The sequence below is a fragment of the Poromitra crassiceps genome, assembly GCF_964638095.1.
Source record: "Poromitra crassiceps genome assembly, chromosome: 4".
NCBI classification, from domain to species: Eukaryota; Metazoa; Chordata; class Actinopteri; order Beryciformes; family Melamphaidae; genus Poromitra; species Poromitra crassiceps.
The window spans coordinates 24729734-24744326 of record NC_139626.1 but is presented as its reverse complement, the minus strand read 5'-3'; the positions used below and the strand labels follow the sequence as shown (position 1 = coordinate 24744326).

The window sequence follows — 14593 nt, the reverse complement described above, 5'->3', positions numbered from 1 at the left end:
ATGCTCAGTGTGGAGATGTACCCCAGTTTGGCCCTGGGCCCGCAAAGAATCGGAGACTGCTTCTACAGAGGTGAGTGAGCTTGTGTGTGTGTGATCTGCAGAAGTCTATAAGGTTTCTTGTATTATTGCTGGCAAAATTGTGATTTGCGGTCAAAAGTCAACATTTACTTTGAAAAATCTTGTTTGCACAACTAGGAAAATGTTTGCAAGAATATATCAAAATATATTTTTGCAAACATAAATGACCCAATGGCATTCTTGACCTTCAAGCCCTCTAACAAGGAACACAACCACTGGATCTGTGATAGATGCTTATAAGCATTGCCTGGCAAAGGCAGGGTAATAAGCCAGGAAGCTAACTGTCATTTATTTACAGCTGGCAGGCCGTCAACCCTCTGAAAGAGCATCTGGCAGGCTACCGGGTCATTTCAGTGCATGTTTGGAGAGTTGTGGCTGGACGACACGATGCCTTGAAAAATGTTTAAAGTTGATTTTTGATGATAAATTTGGATTTTTGATTAGGGCATGAAACTTACTTTTGTCAACTGTGGATTCAGAATTCCCCCAGTGAATTTATTTATTTATTTATTTTGAGTACAACTGATTGAACACAGGTTGATTGGTAGACCTGACAAGACCTAGCCTACCAGCCACAACCAAAATCGATCAGTATTTAGTTTACTGTATGTCTAGTTTTCATTGCAAGGTCTGCCTGTAGTTTTTAATTGTGATTTCTACTCTCACAGACAGGGAGGCTCCAGCCCACATGCCTCTGTTCCCCCCTGCCTGTGACATGGTGGCCAGAGCGCTGCCCCCCAGGCTGCTGGCCCCGCCCCCCGGTCCCGCCCCCAGCGACACAGCCACCAAAACCCAAGACCAGGTCAAGATGGAGCTGGAGAACGCGTCGCTATGGAAACAGTTCAGCTCGGTCGGCACGGAGATGATCATCACGAAGAAGGGCAGGTGAGCATAGAGGCAGTATGCAAGTGTTAGTGTTTCACCCTTTGACTGTTAGTACAATTATGTGTAGGCTATGCACTCTCTGCTCTCCCTATCCTCTTTCTATCCTTCCTGATATTCCTCCCATCCCTTTGGACTACTTGTGTTGGACTACTAGGCTACTTTCTGTAAAGCAAATTGGCCCTCGAGGACATTCGCTTTTTTTTAACCTTGAACCTTGAACATTTTACTCGTCTATTCCATCAAATAGCATTGATCAATCGTCAATCAACTTATTGATTAAGCTGCCAACAAGTGCACATGACAAGACAATTCTGCTCTACAAATATGGATAGCTGTAAGCGCTTTTTGTGTAGGGTTCTGGCAGATGCAGACATAAATACAATGCTTTTCAAGATGTACACATTCACTGGGCAAAATAAGAAAACTACTTCAACTTAGGTTACGTAAAACATGCCACATTTTTTATGTAACATTTTCTTTCAAACAAAACTAAGATTCATCCTACTTAAACAGGCTTGGATGATGCTCTCCCTGGGTTAGGCTTAGCGTCGGCCTGTCATATCGACAGAAATATTCGTTCTGGGCCAATGCGATATTTCATTCTAAAGCCTTTATCCCAATACTGATGACATGCCAATACAGCCGTACATGTCCGTCCTAGTTGGAACAGAAGATAAATGATGTTTCACTACTCATCAGTGTTGTGTAGTCGCGTCGCGTCGGACTCTCAGTCTGAGTGCTGGACTCATTTTCAGGACTCGTGAGTCGACTTGGACTTGAACACTGATGACTCGGACTTGGACTCAAGCATTCATGCATTCAGACTCGGAAGTTGGAGGCGAGGACTCAGACTTGTTAATTGATAAAGCCTTTTTTTATAGTCTTTAATATTGTAATAGGCCCTCATAATTTAGCATAAGATATTGATAGCTATATTAATACCATGGCATTTTTCAATTTCGTGCAAGGGCAGGTACGTATGTTCAGTCACTCCGGACTCGACTTTGGTGACTTGGACTTGGAGTCAAACACTGTTGACTCAAGACTCAACTCGGACTCGAGATATAGTAACTTGACTACAACACTGCTACTCATGCAGTTGCTGTTCCTTGGCTTTGTAAGGCAGGAGTAACCCGGTGAAGTAAAGTCAATAACATACAGACATGTTCTAACTTTCTCCACCCTCCATTCTCCTCTCCTCTGCTCTCCCCTCCCTCCCTGCTCTCCCTATAGACGGATGTTCCCCGGTCTGCGGGTGAAACTGTCGGGCCTTAACCCGTCTCTCCGCTACATCCTCCTGCTGGACATCCTCCCTCTGGACAACTCCCGCTACCGTTTCCAAGGCGACGCCTGGCAGGCCGTGGGCGCGGCCGAGGCGCGGCTGCCCGACCGCGTGTTCATCCACCCGGACTCTCCCGCCACGGGCACGCACTGGCAGAGCCGCACCATCTCCTTCCACTGCGCCAAGCTCACCAACAACACACTGGACGCACAGGGATATGTGAGTGCTGGAGACTGCTGTGTGGTGGTCTGTGTGTGTGTGTGTGTGTGTGTGTGTGTGTGTGTGTGTGTGTGTGTGTGTGTCTGTGTGTGTGTGTGTGTGTGTGTGTGTGTGTGTGTGTGTGTGTCTGTGTCTGTGTCTGTGTGTGTGTCTGTGTGTGTGTGTGTGTGTGTGTGTGTGTGTGTGTGTGTGTGTGTGTGTGTGTGTGTGTGTGTGTGTGTGTCTGTTTCTGTGTGTGCGTGTGCGTGTGTGCAGCATAGATACAGTACAGTACAGTGCATTACCCTCATTGGTCTATTTGGTCCTTGGCCTGCCTTTGGTGCCAACCTCTTCCTTTTCCCTATCATTTCCAGATCATCCTCCACTCGCTGCATCGCTACCAGCCCAGAGTCCATGTGATTGAAGCCAGGGATGTGCTGAGGTGGGGAGGGGGGCAGCACTCCTTCGTCTTCCCGGAGACCCAGTTCCTCACCGTCACCGCCTACCAGAACAACAAGGTACAACATCACTTTTCCAGTGTAGGAATTTAGCTGGCACTGCTATACAGAATGACTTAGTGGAAGATTAAGCATACATTTGTAGATGATCAACATCTCGAGCAATACTGTATGTAGTGCAAGGGTTGTTGAGAATATTGAATACGCGTGTGTGGACGTGTGTGTGTGTGCGCGCAGATAAAATACTGCATTTAACCAACTGTTTTTTTTTCTTTTCTCAGATCACAGAACTGAAGATCAACGCCAATCCCTTTGCTAAGGGCTTCAGAGATGAGGGCATGAACAGCAAAAAGTAATGCACAACACACACCAACACACACACACACACACACACACACACACACACACACACACACACACACACCACACTAGGGCTGGGCAATTAACCGAAAATGTAGCAAAACTGATCGAAACGACATTTAGAACCTCCAACGAACTTAAACTAGCTCATGTCAATTAATTAAATTAATTACTGTTAATTACTCGCCCGTAGCTCGTCCTCGCCTGTCCCAGCAGCTGTTCTGCCCTTGGGGTCAGTAGCTCCCCTGGCCCACAAAGTTTGCTTGTTCTCAGCAGGAGTCATAGTCCTTTTCTCAGGAGTTCTAGTTGATTATTCTTCTATAAATAGGTCACGATGACATCAATTTCATTGTGACATCATCAGTGACATCATTAGTGATGTCATAGCCTTGAAACACAGGCTGTTGCCTTGAGTGATACCACTGATGATGTCACCAGTTATGTCATAAGACTGTACAATGTCTATGACGTCATCAGTGGGACAAAGGCTGAAACAGACAGAGTTTGCGGACTCATCACTGATGATGACATCATGTCATTGATGACATCGTCACTGATGAAATCACATCACACAAGATGCGGCTCCATCATCACTGATGTCACTATGACATCACTGATCAGTCTTGTCACAATGCCTCCTTGTGTGTGTGTGACATCACTGACCAGTCTTGTCAAAATGCCTCCTTGTGTGTGTGTGTGTGTGTGTGTGTGTGTGTGCCCCTTATGACATCAGTTTTGACATACTAGGGACTCGATTCCTAGGCTTGCCCGCTACGCGGCCTCGTCCAGCTGGCCCTGCAGCTTGCATACGCAGCTCGCTGTGCATCACTGATGACATCACCTCATTAGCTAATTAGCCTAATTAAAAAATCCAGCTCTAATCATAATCGAGGTCAAAGTTTTAAATAACCGTGATATTGATTTGAAGTACTATCGCTCAGCCCTACCACACACGCGTCACACACACGCACGCACGCACGCATGCACGCACACACACACACACACACACACACACACACACACACACACTCCACCTCAGTGTATACAAATAGCATAGATTTTGTAGAGGGCATACCCTAACATCTATCTCGTTTACTGTAGACAGAGAGATGCAAGGCAGAAGCGCAAGATGACCCACCTGACAGAAACCTTGGACATTGGTAAGTGGGATAGACATAGAATACTGAAATTTTACCATTGACACTATTTTCTTTGCCATGTCTTTAATTTGGACTATACTATCTTTGGGCTATACTCTTGCCTTAATTGCCTTGCATTGTCTTACCTCAATCATCTCCATTTATCTGTCTGTCTCTCCCAGTGGGCTGTGATCCATGTGACTCCACTGAGCTTTTATCCCAGTCCACCACCTCCACCTCGGACCTCCAGGCCCTGGCCCTGGCCTCTCTGCCCCCGCTCCCTGACCCATCCTGTGGGTACAGAGCAGAGGAGGGCCCCCCGCTGCCTGACCCATCCTGTGGGTACAGAGCAGAGGAGGCCCCCTACCAGGACGACCAGGTCCCAGAGCAGCCGCTAGACCTCGGCCAAGCATTCATGGTATCCCAGATGTCTGACATTGCTGTCACCATGGCCAATGGGATGCAGAACACACCAAGAATTGACAGGTGGGTGAGCAAAAATGGAGGAAAATTGACTATGTCTGTGATTTTCAAGCTTTTTCATATCAAGGCCCACTAATCTAGTCCAGATTATATTGATAAGATTTCTTCTCTCTGACCCAAATCTGAGAATATTTTGTATTGTCAGATATGATTTTGCCCTGAATCCCATGACATAGAGATAGGTAGAGAGATAACAGAGACACTATGATCACAACAGTCATAACTGTGTTAACTTCCTGTCAATTAAATAATGCTGAAGTTTAACAATTGATCAATTTGCTGGGGACCCAGTTGAAAACCTTTGGACCCCTGGCAGTCCCCGGACCCCATGTTGAGAACCACTGATATTATTACTAATTCATAATCCATCCACTCAAACATGCATTAAAATAGTGTTTCAAAACAGATGCAATGCATCCACACTTATAGTTTACCGGTTTAAAGAACCTACAATATGGCATATTTCCTTCCTGGATTTGATGCATTTTCTAACCCAGGGCTGTCAAACTCATTTTAGTCCACGGGCCACATGCGACCCAATTTGGAAAATCAATAATCAACTTATTAATGACAAAACATCAACATTTTCCAGTTTATCTTAGTGTAAAGAATTACAGGTACAACCCTACAACACGTAGGGTTATCTCAGATACCATCAAGCACATTATCGACTGTCTGTACTGTGCATTACAATCAGGGGTGTAGTGGAGAGTCAACGCAAGTAAACAATTTACCCACCCCTTTGAAATAAGGCAGATAGTTTACTCACCTATTCAGACCAACTGTATCAATCAATGAGGGCAAACAAGGTGGGTAAACTACTAGTTTACCCACCTGTGTAGTAGTTTACCCACCTGTGCAATTCTCTATAGTCAAGCAAAGGTAATGAAAATAGCTGACTATTTAGTGATGAATACAGATAACAATAGGCAACTTAATATTTCACTTGCTCCTGAAACCTGGTACCTCTTAGCCTTAACAAGTGCATCACATTGGATTGAAGGACTTCTCAGTGCAATTTTCACACTTTGCAAAGTCATCTTTTGGGCCGCATTGGACCCTTTGGGGGGCCGGATCTGGCCCCTGGGCCGCATGTTTGACACCCCTGTTCTAACCAATGGGATATCATTTAGGGAGAGAAAGGCAGTTTTTATTGGTTAGAAAATTTTATATTTATGCCTACTAGTGCAGCATCTCATTGAGACTTAAAGTATCCACTATATGTCTTTCTTCCTCCACAGATCAGACAATATGGGTCAGCCGCCTTATACCTCCGCCTATCCCGCTGCCGCACCCGGCTCCTCCTCTTTCCCCCCACCTTCTCTTCCTCAGTCTTCCTCCTCCTTCCTGTCCCTCCCCATGCCCGACTCTTCAGACGCATCCGACCCATCTGTTCCGCCCATCGACTACCCGCCCATCCTGTCGTCCTCGCCCACCCTCCCTTCCTCCACCACCTCTCCTTCGCTGCAGCAGACCTCCTTCACGTACCCCATCCTGACTCCACCACCTTCCATCTCTCCATCCAACCCAGAGATGATCAGTCCACATCATACGCCCACCGACACCTCCTTCTCCGCCCCGGGTCTGCAGGACCACATGCCGGCTCTGTCTCTGCTCGCCCAGCCTGGCCAGCCTCTGCAAGTCGAACCCATCACCAGCGGGAACAATTCACCCCACGATCAAAACTCGCCAGTGTTTACTTATCCGAATCTTCCGGACCCAGCTGCGCCACAGCCTCTTCCCAACCAAAACCACCTGCCCGTGGTGTCAAATCCCGCTCCCTTCCTGCCTTGCTCCCTCCCTAACCATAGCGCTCCCCCGTCTTTCTCCTTCCCCTCTGTCCCGCCGCCCATTCAGAATCTGCCATTTCCCAATATGTCTTCCAGCCCCGCCCATCCCGCTCTGCACATCCAAAATCTCAGCCTAGCCCAAACTGCAGCCTTTCCTCCCTCCTCTTTTACTCACCCGTCCTCTTCCCTTCCTCACCCGCCTTTCCAACCCTCCTCTTGTTCGGCCGTCCCCTCTGGATCGTTGTCTTCCTTCCAGCCGTCCGTGTCCACACCCACAGCCCATCACCAGAACATGACCTCTGCCTCTGCCCCCTCCTCGTACCCTTCAGTTGAACTGGGCGCCATCCCTCAGTTCAACCCGGGTGCCCCCTATCTGCCGGAGATGATGCTGCACCACCACCCGTCTCTCCTCCCTCAGCTGGATCCCTACCCCGCCTTCTCCTCCTACCCTCTCCGGCTTTGTCAGGACCCTCGCTCGTCCCTCCCCATCCCGCTCAGGCACCTGTACAGACAGCACCAGCATGGCCACCCCCACCCCCAGGGGTCCTACCTGGATATGAGCGCAAGAGTTGGGAACGTCTATTGCTAAAGAGGAATAAAATAAAAATGTAATAGTATGGTGGGATTTAGTGAGATTAAGAACGGTTAGAACAGCAAAATGATGCTGATGATTATAATGATGAAGATATTGGTGATGATACAACAGTTTTGTGATCCAAATGAGTGTTTTATTCAGTATTTGAATTATGATCACAAAATGTATTGGTTTGATAGCGCTTTTAGGGATATTAGCAATGTGTAGCATTAGTTCAAGTAGCCTTCTATACTGTAACTGTAAGTGTATGTGTTTTCCAGTGTTTTCCAAAGAACTCAACTGATGATGAAACTGATGAAATTTATCAAAATGTTGTAAATATTTGTTGAAACCTTTCCCCCCCAAAAAAAATCCATTCCAGTGTGAAAAATAAAACTTTTTCCATGTTCTTGGCTTCCGTAAATCAATTTTCATCCATTTAAACATTATGTTCAAAACAGCTGAATATAAAAACTAAAAGTTGTGCACTTTGCGGATATTTTCCTTTTTTTTCCCCAGCATAAGTTTAGGTTACCTCAGTACCAAAGAGGAAGATGTGAATTCACGTAAATACTCAAAATCAAAATTGCTCAGAGAATCAACTCTTTTCTTCTGTTCATCTCTTAGACCTGTTTATCTACTGTTCTATTTGTGTATTTCAATAAACACATTCAACGTAGTTAATTTGATAGAGGCTTCTGATTTTTTATTTGCATTGGATCTCTCTTTTGTTCCACACGATTAGGCTACAAGAGGACTCTTTTTCATGCAAAGAGCACCAGGTACACTATCAGTCCTACAATAACAGTTCGGTGAAACACTATTAGGCTTATCATGCCTGGTCAGTGGTACCAGTGCACTGAAGACACTGTGTGAAGTTAGTGCACTTGGGTCTGATGCACTGTGTGAAGTTAGTGCACTTGGGTCTGAAGACACTGTGTGAAGTTAGTGCACTTGGGTCTGATGCACTGTGTGAAGTTAGTGCACTTGGGTCTGATGCACTGTGTGAAGTTAGTGCACTTGGGTCTGATGCACTGTGTGAAGTTAGTGCACTTGGGTCTGATGCACTGTGTGAAGTTAGTGGTCACAGATTTATAACAAGGATGTTTGAGGGCAAGGGTTAATCATTCCCCCTCCTGGTGGCTCTCCCCCCTCTAGACTCAACCCTCCTCAGAAAACTAACCTTTCCATTGTGTTGAACACTTGTCATGTGTCCAATCTGTTTCTGGGTCACTCAGGCATCTGTTTGACAGATATGACTCAAATTTAGCAATTTTTTGTTGATATGATATGATATAATATAAATGTTATGCACGTTCACATAGGCTTGTTGACTTGCATCCCAAGTGATCCCAACTCAGAATGCAGATATGTTATGATACAAATGCAAAAATAATTATATTATATAATGATGAATGCAAAAACCCATTTTATTGCTTCATGATACATTCAATACACATAATACAAGCTGTTGCACTCAATTTAAGAATGAAACTAGTATTTCATCTAGTTCCTTTGATTAGTCTACCTCTACATGTTTATAACAGCAAAACTTGCCTTAGACAGCCAATTCCTTCCTAAATAAAAATAACAATGACTCATTTCCATTTAGTTGATGTTTCTATATCAAACTGAGGGGACACTTGTGTGCTAATGCCAAGGCAAGGGTCAACTGATGTTGACTCAAATTCTGAGCAACTAGGCACTTATTAACTTTAGTCAATCAGCGAAGAGATGACCAATTTCTCTGGTGCGCCCACAAATATCTGACATCGCACCTGCTGAGCTTTCCGTCTTTGGAATGTTATGAGTTCTGTTCTTCGGATGCAGGGTAAGAACTTTTTATTCACTTCTTTATTTTTTCTCAACTTCAGATGTTTTCGTGACCTTTAGCCTAACCCAGTGGTTCCCAACCTGCGGTCCAGAGACCACCAGGGGTCCTTCAGTGGGCTCCAGGGCATCCCAAACAAAATTAGGAATAGATTAATACTACTTTTTTTTCAGTTCCTACAAGTTAGAACACCGGAATGTCTAAGGATGAATGTTTAGTTAATGACCAACTGCTGTTATATCCCTATACCAGAAAGGGGATTTCTCACATGCAGGACAAATCTTATGTCTGTTTTGTGGTCCCTGACAAAAGTTTGGGAAACTCTGGTCTAGCAGATGCTGCCATCAGATTCAAATTGTACAATTACAAACTTACTGATCTTGAAAAAAAAAAAAAAAAGAATAACCTATGCCACTGATATGTTTTTGCTGACTTTTGAAGATTTCATTTTATTTGTATGGCACAGAGCTTGGTGTTTAATTGACTGTCAGTGTTCATTCCTGTCAAACTCACTGGGAGCAACATGCAGTAAAGGCTGGAAGCTGCATACTGCTCCTTTCAATTTAATCTCCTCAGGTTCCTACATGAGAACATCATCACTTGTTTATGGACTTGGGGTCAGATACACCCACACACATATAGGAGGAGCTGCAGCCTTCCAAAACACCTCCTCCCCTGTTGTGACGATGTCGTCCTCTCGTTTGGGGCCCTCATTACCTCACCTCTCATCTCTGAGGCTTCTGGGTACAACGGCTCCCAGGACGGTGGCGGCGAAGCGGCTGGGGGGGGCGGGGGGTCCTGAAGCCCTCACTGTGGCTCTGGCTTTCCAGGACCCCACAGCGTTCCGGGTGAAGAGCCTGGGCGAGCTGCTCCGCGCCCTGGGGGTCTTCCGCCTCTGCTCTTTCCCTGTGCTGGTCAACAACTGTGGGAAGGTGAGAGTTTGTCACTCAGTAAATGGAAAAGGAGATAGTGAGGTGAGGTATAGATGGAGAGATCTCATGATGTCTTCTGGTGAATCCCTGAGACTCCATTCACAGGAATGGTGCCAGGCCAGAGTGCCGAGTGTGACCCTGGCACTGGTTGCTGCTGATTGTGTGTAACAAGAGTGTATAACATGTAAAAGTGAGATGAGAGAGGGATGTAAAGGACAGCCGCAGATGGTGAGAATGCATGCCATACATGCATGTCATATGTATATATAGGCACACATGCAGATTCTGTCACCTCTAGTCCTCTTGAGTTCCCATCCTCCTCTCTCTCTCTGTCTCCCCATCGCTCACACATATACATTTCTCTCCTCTCTCCCTCTGCCTCACTTTCTCTTTTTCTTCACTATCTCCTCCTCCTTTCAGCTGATGTCCATAGCACGGACCCTCCTGGGGAAGAGGGGTTTTTCCTTGCTGATGCGGCCCTCTGTCTACGCCCAATTTGTGGCCGGCGAGAGCGAGACCGAGATCTCCAGGTCCATGGAGAAGATGAGCTCGCTGGGACTGAGGCCCATGCTGGCGGTTCCTCTCGAGGAAGACCTGGGAGAGTGCACCGGGTACAAAAACACCTGCCTTGTTATCTAAACTCGGTTTGCTCAGACTCTATTGGGTCAAATCCAAGGAGGAGTGAATATCTGTGTATTGCAGTGCACATCATCTCTGATCATGGCTCATAGTTGTAGTTTTACACCCACTCATCAGATTTTCTCTATATCTAATGTTACCCCATAATCGTCTCACTGCTGTTTAAAGCAGTGTAGTCTTGCAGTTTGAAGAGTGAAATAAGGCCTAATGTTGCTGTCACCTCCACCAGTGAGAAGAGATACAACGACAACATGGCGGCCATGTTGGAATGTGTCCGGATGTCCCACAGCAACGCCTGGAGCAAAGACCCAATGATGCAGCTTAAGATCACTGCCCTTTTCAGCCCAGAGTTGTGTGTAAGGCAGCACTTACATTTTCAAAATTAATAAATAAATAAATTGTATATATATATATATATATATATATACACACACACACACACACACACACACACACACACACACACACACACACATATAGAGAATATTTTGGAACACAGGGAAACTAGTTTTTGAATTTCCAGGTTTTGTTAAGGACAGTTGAGAATCATGACACCAGCAAAATAGCAGTTGAATGTGGTTTAGGTATGTGGGAAAAATAGATAAGAATACACATGTAGAGGGTGTGACATGTCCACAGCTGTTCCAGGTTGTCCTTGCAAATTGAACCACATGCCCCCAACGCACTTCAGATAGAACCTGTACATGTTAGGGTAGGGTCGCACACAATTTCCTTATGTCTATTCTCTCTTTTTATTATGTAATGTAGTGTGTATTTGCTGTCATTGAGTAGTCCGTTCTGTCTGTATCCAGGTAAAACTCACAACCCTCCTCTCACAACAACAATACGATCTGGATCTCGTAGTCAGAGCTATGGATGGAGAGGTACGTCCACATTAGACCATAACAACATTTCCTTGCTCCTCTATATTTACAATGATGAATGACCCATGACCTTTGCCCTAAACTGCCTCTCTCTCAGCCAATCAACTTCCCCGGTTTAGGCAAGAGAGAGACCGCCCACTTCCTCTGTGGCCTGCAGAGACTCAACAAAATAGGGGAGGTACAGATGTGAGCGATCATTGTTCCTAAATTATCATTTAGCATCTTTGTCACTTGCATTATCACAAGCATTTGTGTTTCAAAGGCCAGCGTCAACAAGGTCCGAGTTCTGGTGGATGCAGAGTACACATACATGAACCCCGCCCTCTCCCTTGTCACCATGGCGATGATGAAGAAGTTCAACAAAGATGGTGCCTGGATCTGGAACACATACCAGTCCTACCTAAAGGCAAATCTGTTTTTCTTTCTCTTCTCTTTTCAGCCTTAACAAATATCAGGAGATATCGCCTCAGCACCCTGTCTTTAGCCATCAAGTTCCTAATTAGTTTAGTTTAGTTTATTTCGATCAGAAGGAAAATATTCACAGAATTAAAAAAAACAGAAAACAAAAGAGGATACATAAGGCTGACCGAAAGGGTTTAGGGCTGAAGCTAACTAGCTTGTTAAATGCCCTTACCCTTATACCTTTACGTCATATCTAAACATATGCAGTACATATGCATACACATGGATACATACATGCATTAATTTACACACACATACTGTATAGCACATGCTCCTACTTATACATACATGCCCATACACACATAGGCTACCTACCACCAATACATATAATTACACATACACAGCTAATACCAAATATACTACAAGAAATACAAGTGTCCCATAAGTCCTGATTATGTACCATCACGTCTATACTTCTCCAGAATAATGTTTCTATACTGTTTTTTGAATTGCGCAAGATTTTTACTTTCTTTGATCTCGTCAGGTAATTTATTCCACAGCTTCACACCACAGACAGATACGCACATGCTCTTCAGAGTGTGACAGTAATGACAGTAATAAGTACACAGCCAGCAGTATGATACCCCTTTCACACCAAGGGTCCAACCAGGGGTATTTCCAGGTTGATTTTGGGTATGACAGTGTTAACCCAGCTTGCCCGACTAGGCTTGGTGACCGGGTTGGACCAGAGTTGGACATGGGTTGTTTTCAGTGTGAATGGCACCAGAGTCTAATTCAGGGCCGGTTCGAGAACAAGATGACTAGGGGTGCATCCTAGATAGGAAGGGGTGCAGATGCCCGGCCGAAGGCCGCGCATCTAATAATGCATTTACTAATAATGCATTAGTAAATGCATTATTTACTAAAAATAATGCATTTGACCATCATTTCAAGTAGAATGATACCACCCAAGCAAGAATATTTCAAGTGTTTCAAGTGCTTTACTGAAATATTTGGACCATATAATGATAATACAATTATCTCAACCTTAAAAGGTTACATATAGGTGCCAAAAAGCCATAAAATCACATCAAAGAACAAAGAAAAACAACAACTATAATTCAAGTTTAAACAGTAAGTGTGCAGCTGTAGCATTTATTTAATTATTATTATTTATTTATTTTAACTTTTCAACTGAGCATGCAGACAATTAAAATAAGGGTGCAATGCATGCTTTTGCACCCCCGTAGAACCGGGCCTGGTCTAATTCCCTCTCCGATACAGAATAATCAGTAAGACTATGGAAAATGCTTTAACATAGGCAATTCCTCATTCTCTACCTTTTTCTCTTAGGAGTCCAGTTCTCTCCTCCTAGAGGCCCTGGATCTGTCTAAACGTGAAGGTTTCTGTCTGGGAGTCAAGCTGGTGAGGGGAGCCTACATGGACAAGGAGAGGAAGCTGGCCAAGGAAGAAGGTCGTGTGGACCCCGTCCACGAGAGCTGGGAAGACACCAATGACAGGTGGATAGTGATAGATAATAAAATTATATATATATAAAATAAGAAAACGCACTTGAACCTCAAAAACAAACTGAACTAAAACTGAATGCTGTTGAGAGTGATTCACTAGATTTACCCTATAAACCTATTTAAAAAAATCTATTCAACTTAAAATCAAAAGTTATCACATCATCGGGTGTGTTAGTTTTTGGTGGGGTTAAAAATTAAAGACACACTGAAAATAGTTCTTACTTCAGTGAAATCACTTGAAGCAGCTGGATTATTCACTGGATTATCGCTAATTTTTGACTCAAGTCTTTAAACCTGCTTCATCTGTTTACTTGTGTTGTTTCAGTTACAACGGCAACCTGGATATGATGCTGGAAGTCATCTCCCAGAGGCCTCAGCGCGACCGGATCATAGTCGCCACGCACAACGAGGAGTCAGCCCGACGAGCTGCCACACGGTCAGACCTAATAAAGCATTAGACTCCTGATCTGATTATACAATTTTTATTATTTATTCTATTTTATTGCTATTCTATAGCTTCCCCCGAGCCCCTCCCCATCTGCCTTATATGCTGTTTATATTTATTATTTACATAGATAGGCTACATAAGTATTAGGCTACTGTTGTGACTATGTACTTGCACTATGCCTTGTAATGGACCCCCCAGCATAAGAATTTCACACGTGTTTACTTGTACAATGGAGTGACAATAAATATCTTGAATCTTGATGTTGCTGTTGCTGTTGTTTCCACCGTCTTCAGGATGGCAGAGCTGGGGATAGACCCAGACGGAGGCTCTGTGTGTTTTGGCCAGCTGCTGGGCATGTGTGACCACGTCTCCCTCACACTGGGTAAGAGAGAGGATATGTGGGGAATGTATTGAACCTGCACTACTAAAGTAAACTTCCAGTTATGGGACAGTCACTCTGAACTATAACCTCTCTTGCCTCTCGGGTGTGCTTGCCCCTCATCAGCCCAGGAGGGTTTTGCGGTGTACAAGTCGGTGCCGTACGGCTCGGTGGATGACACGCTTCCCTATCTGGTGCGCCGGGCCCAGGAGAATCGCACCGTGCTGCAGGGCATCCGCAAGGAGAGGGACCTGCTGAGGCAAGAGCTCCGCAGGAGAGTCCGGCTGGGGGGGGGCAGCTAA

General features: G+C 44.9%; 2 protein-coding genes across 2 annotated transcripts; both read left to right on the top strand.

Moving 5' to 3' along the window:
- On the top strand, nt 1-7262 carry tbx6 (T-box transcription factor 6; the record flags this gene model as incomplete). The annotated part of the gene is made up of 8 exons (XM_083635838.1): nt 1-70; nt 747-963; nt 2197-2464; nt 2818-2961; nt 3183-3253; nt 4363-4421; nt 4583-4886; nt 6125-7262. The coding sequence occupies 8 exons, from the start codon at nt 1-3 to the stop codon at nt 7260-7262; spliced, it is 2271 nt and encodes a 756-aa protein (XP_083491964.1).
- Nucleotides 7263-9764: 2502 nt separating this feature from the next.
- prodh2 (proline dehydrogenase 2) lies at nt 9765-14593 on the top strand (the record flags this gene model as incomplete). Its single annotated transcript, XM_083635394.1, has 10 exons — nt 9765-10010; nt 10431-10621; nt 10879-11005; nt 11462-11533; nt 11631-11711; nt 11796-11939; nt 13289-13455; nt 13790-13900; nt 14206-14294; nt 14418-14593. The coding sequence occupies 10 exons, from the start codon at nt 9765-9767 to the stop codon at nt 14591-14593; spliced, it is 1404 nt and encodes a 467-aa protein (XP_083491520.1).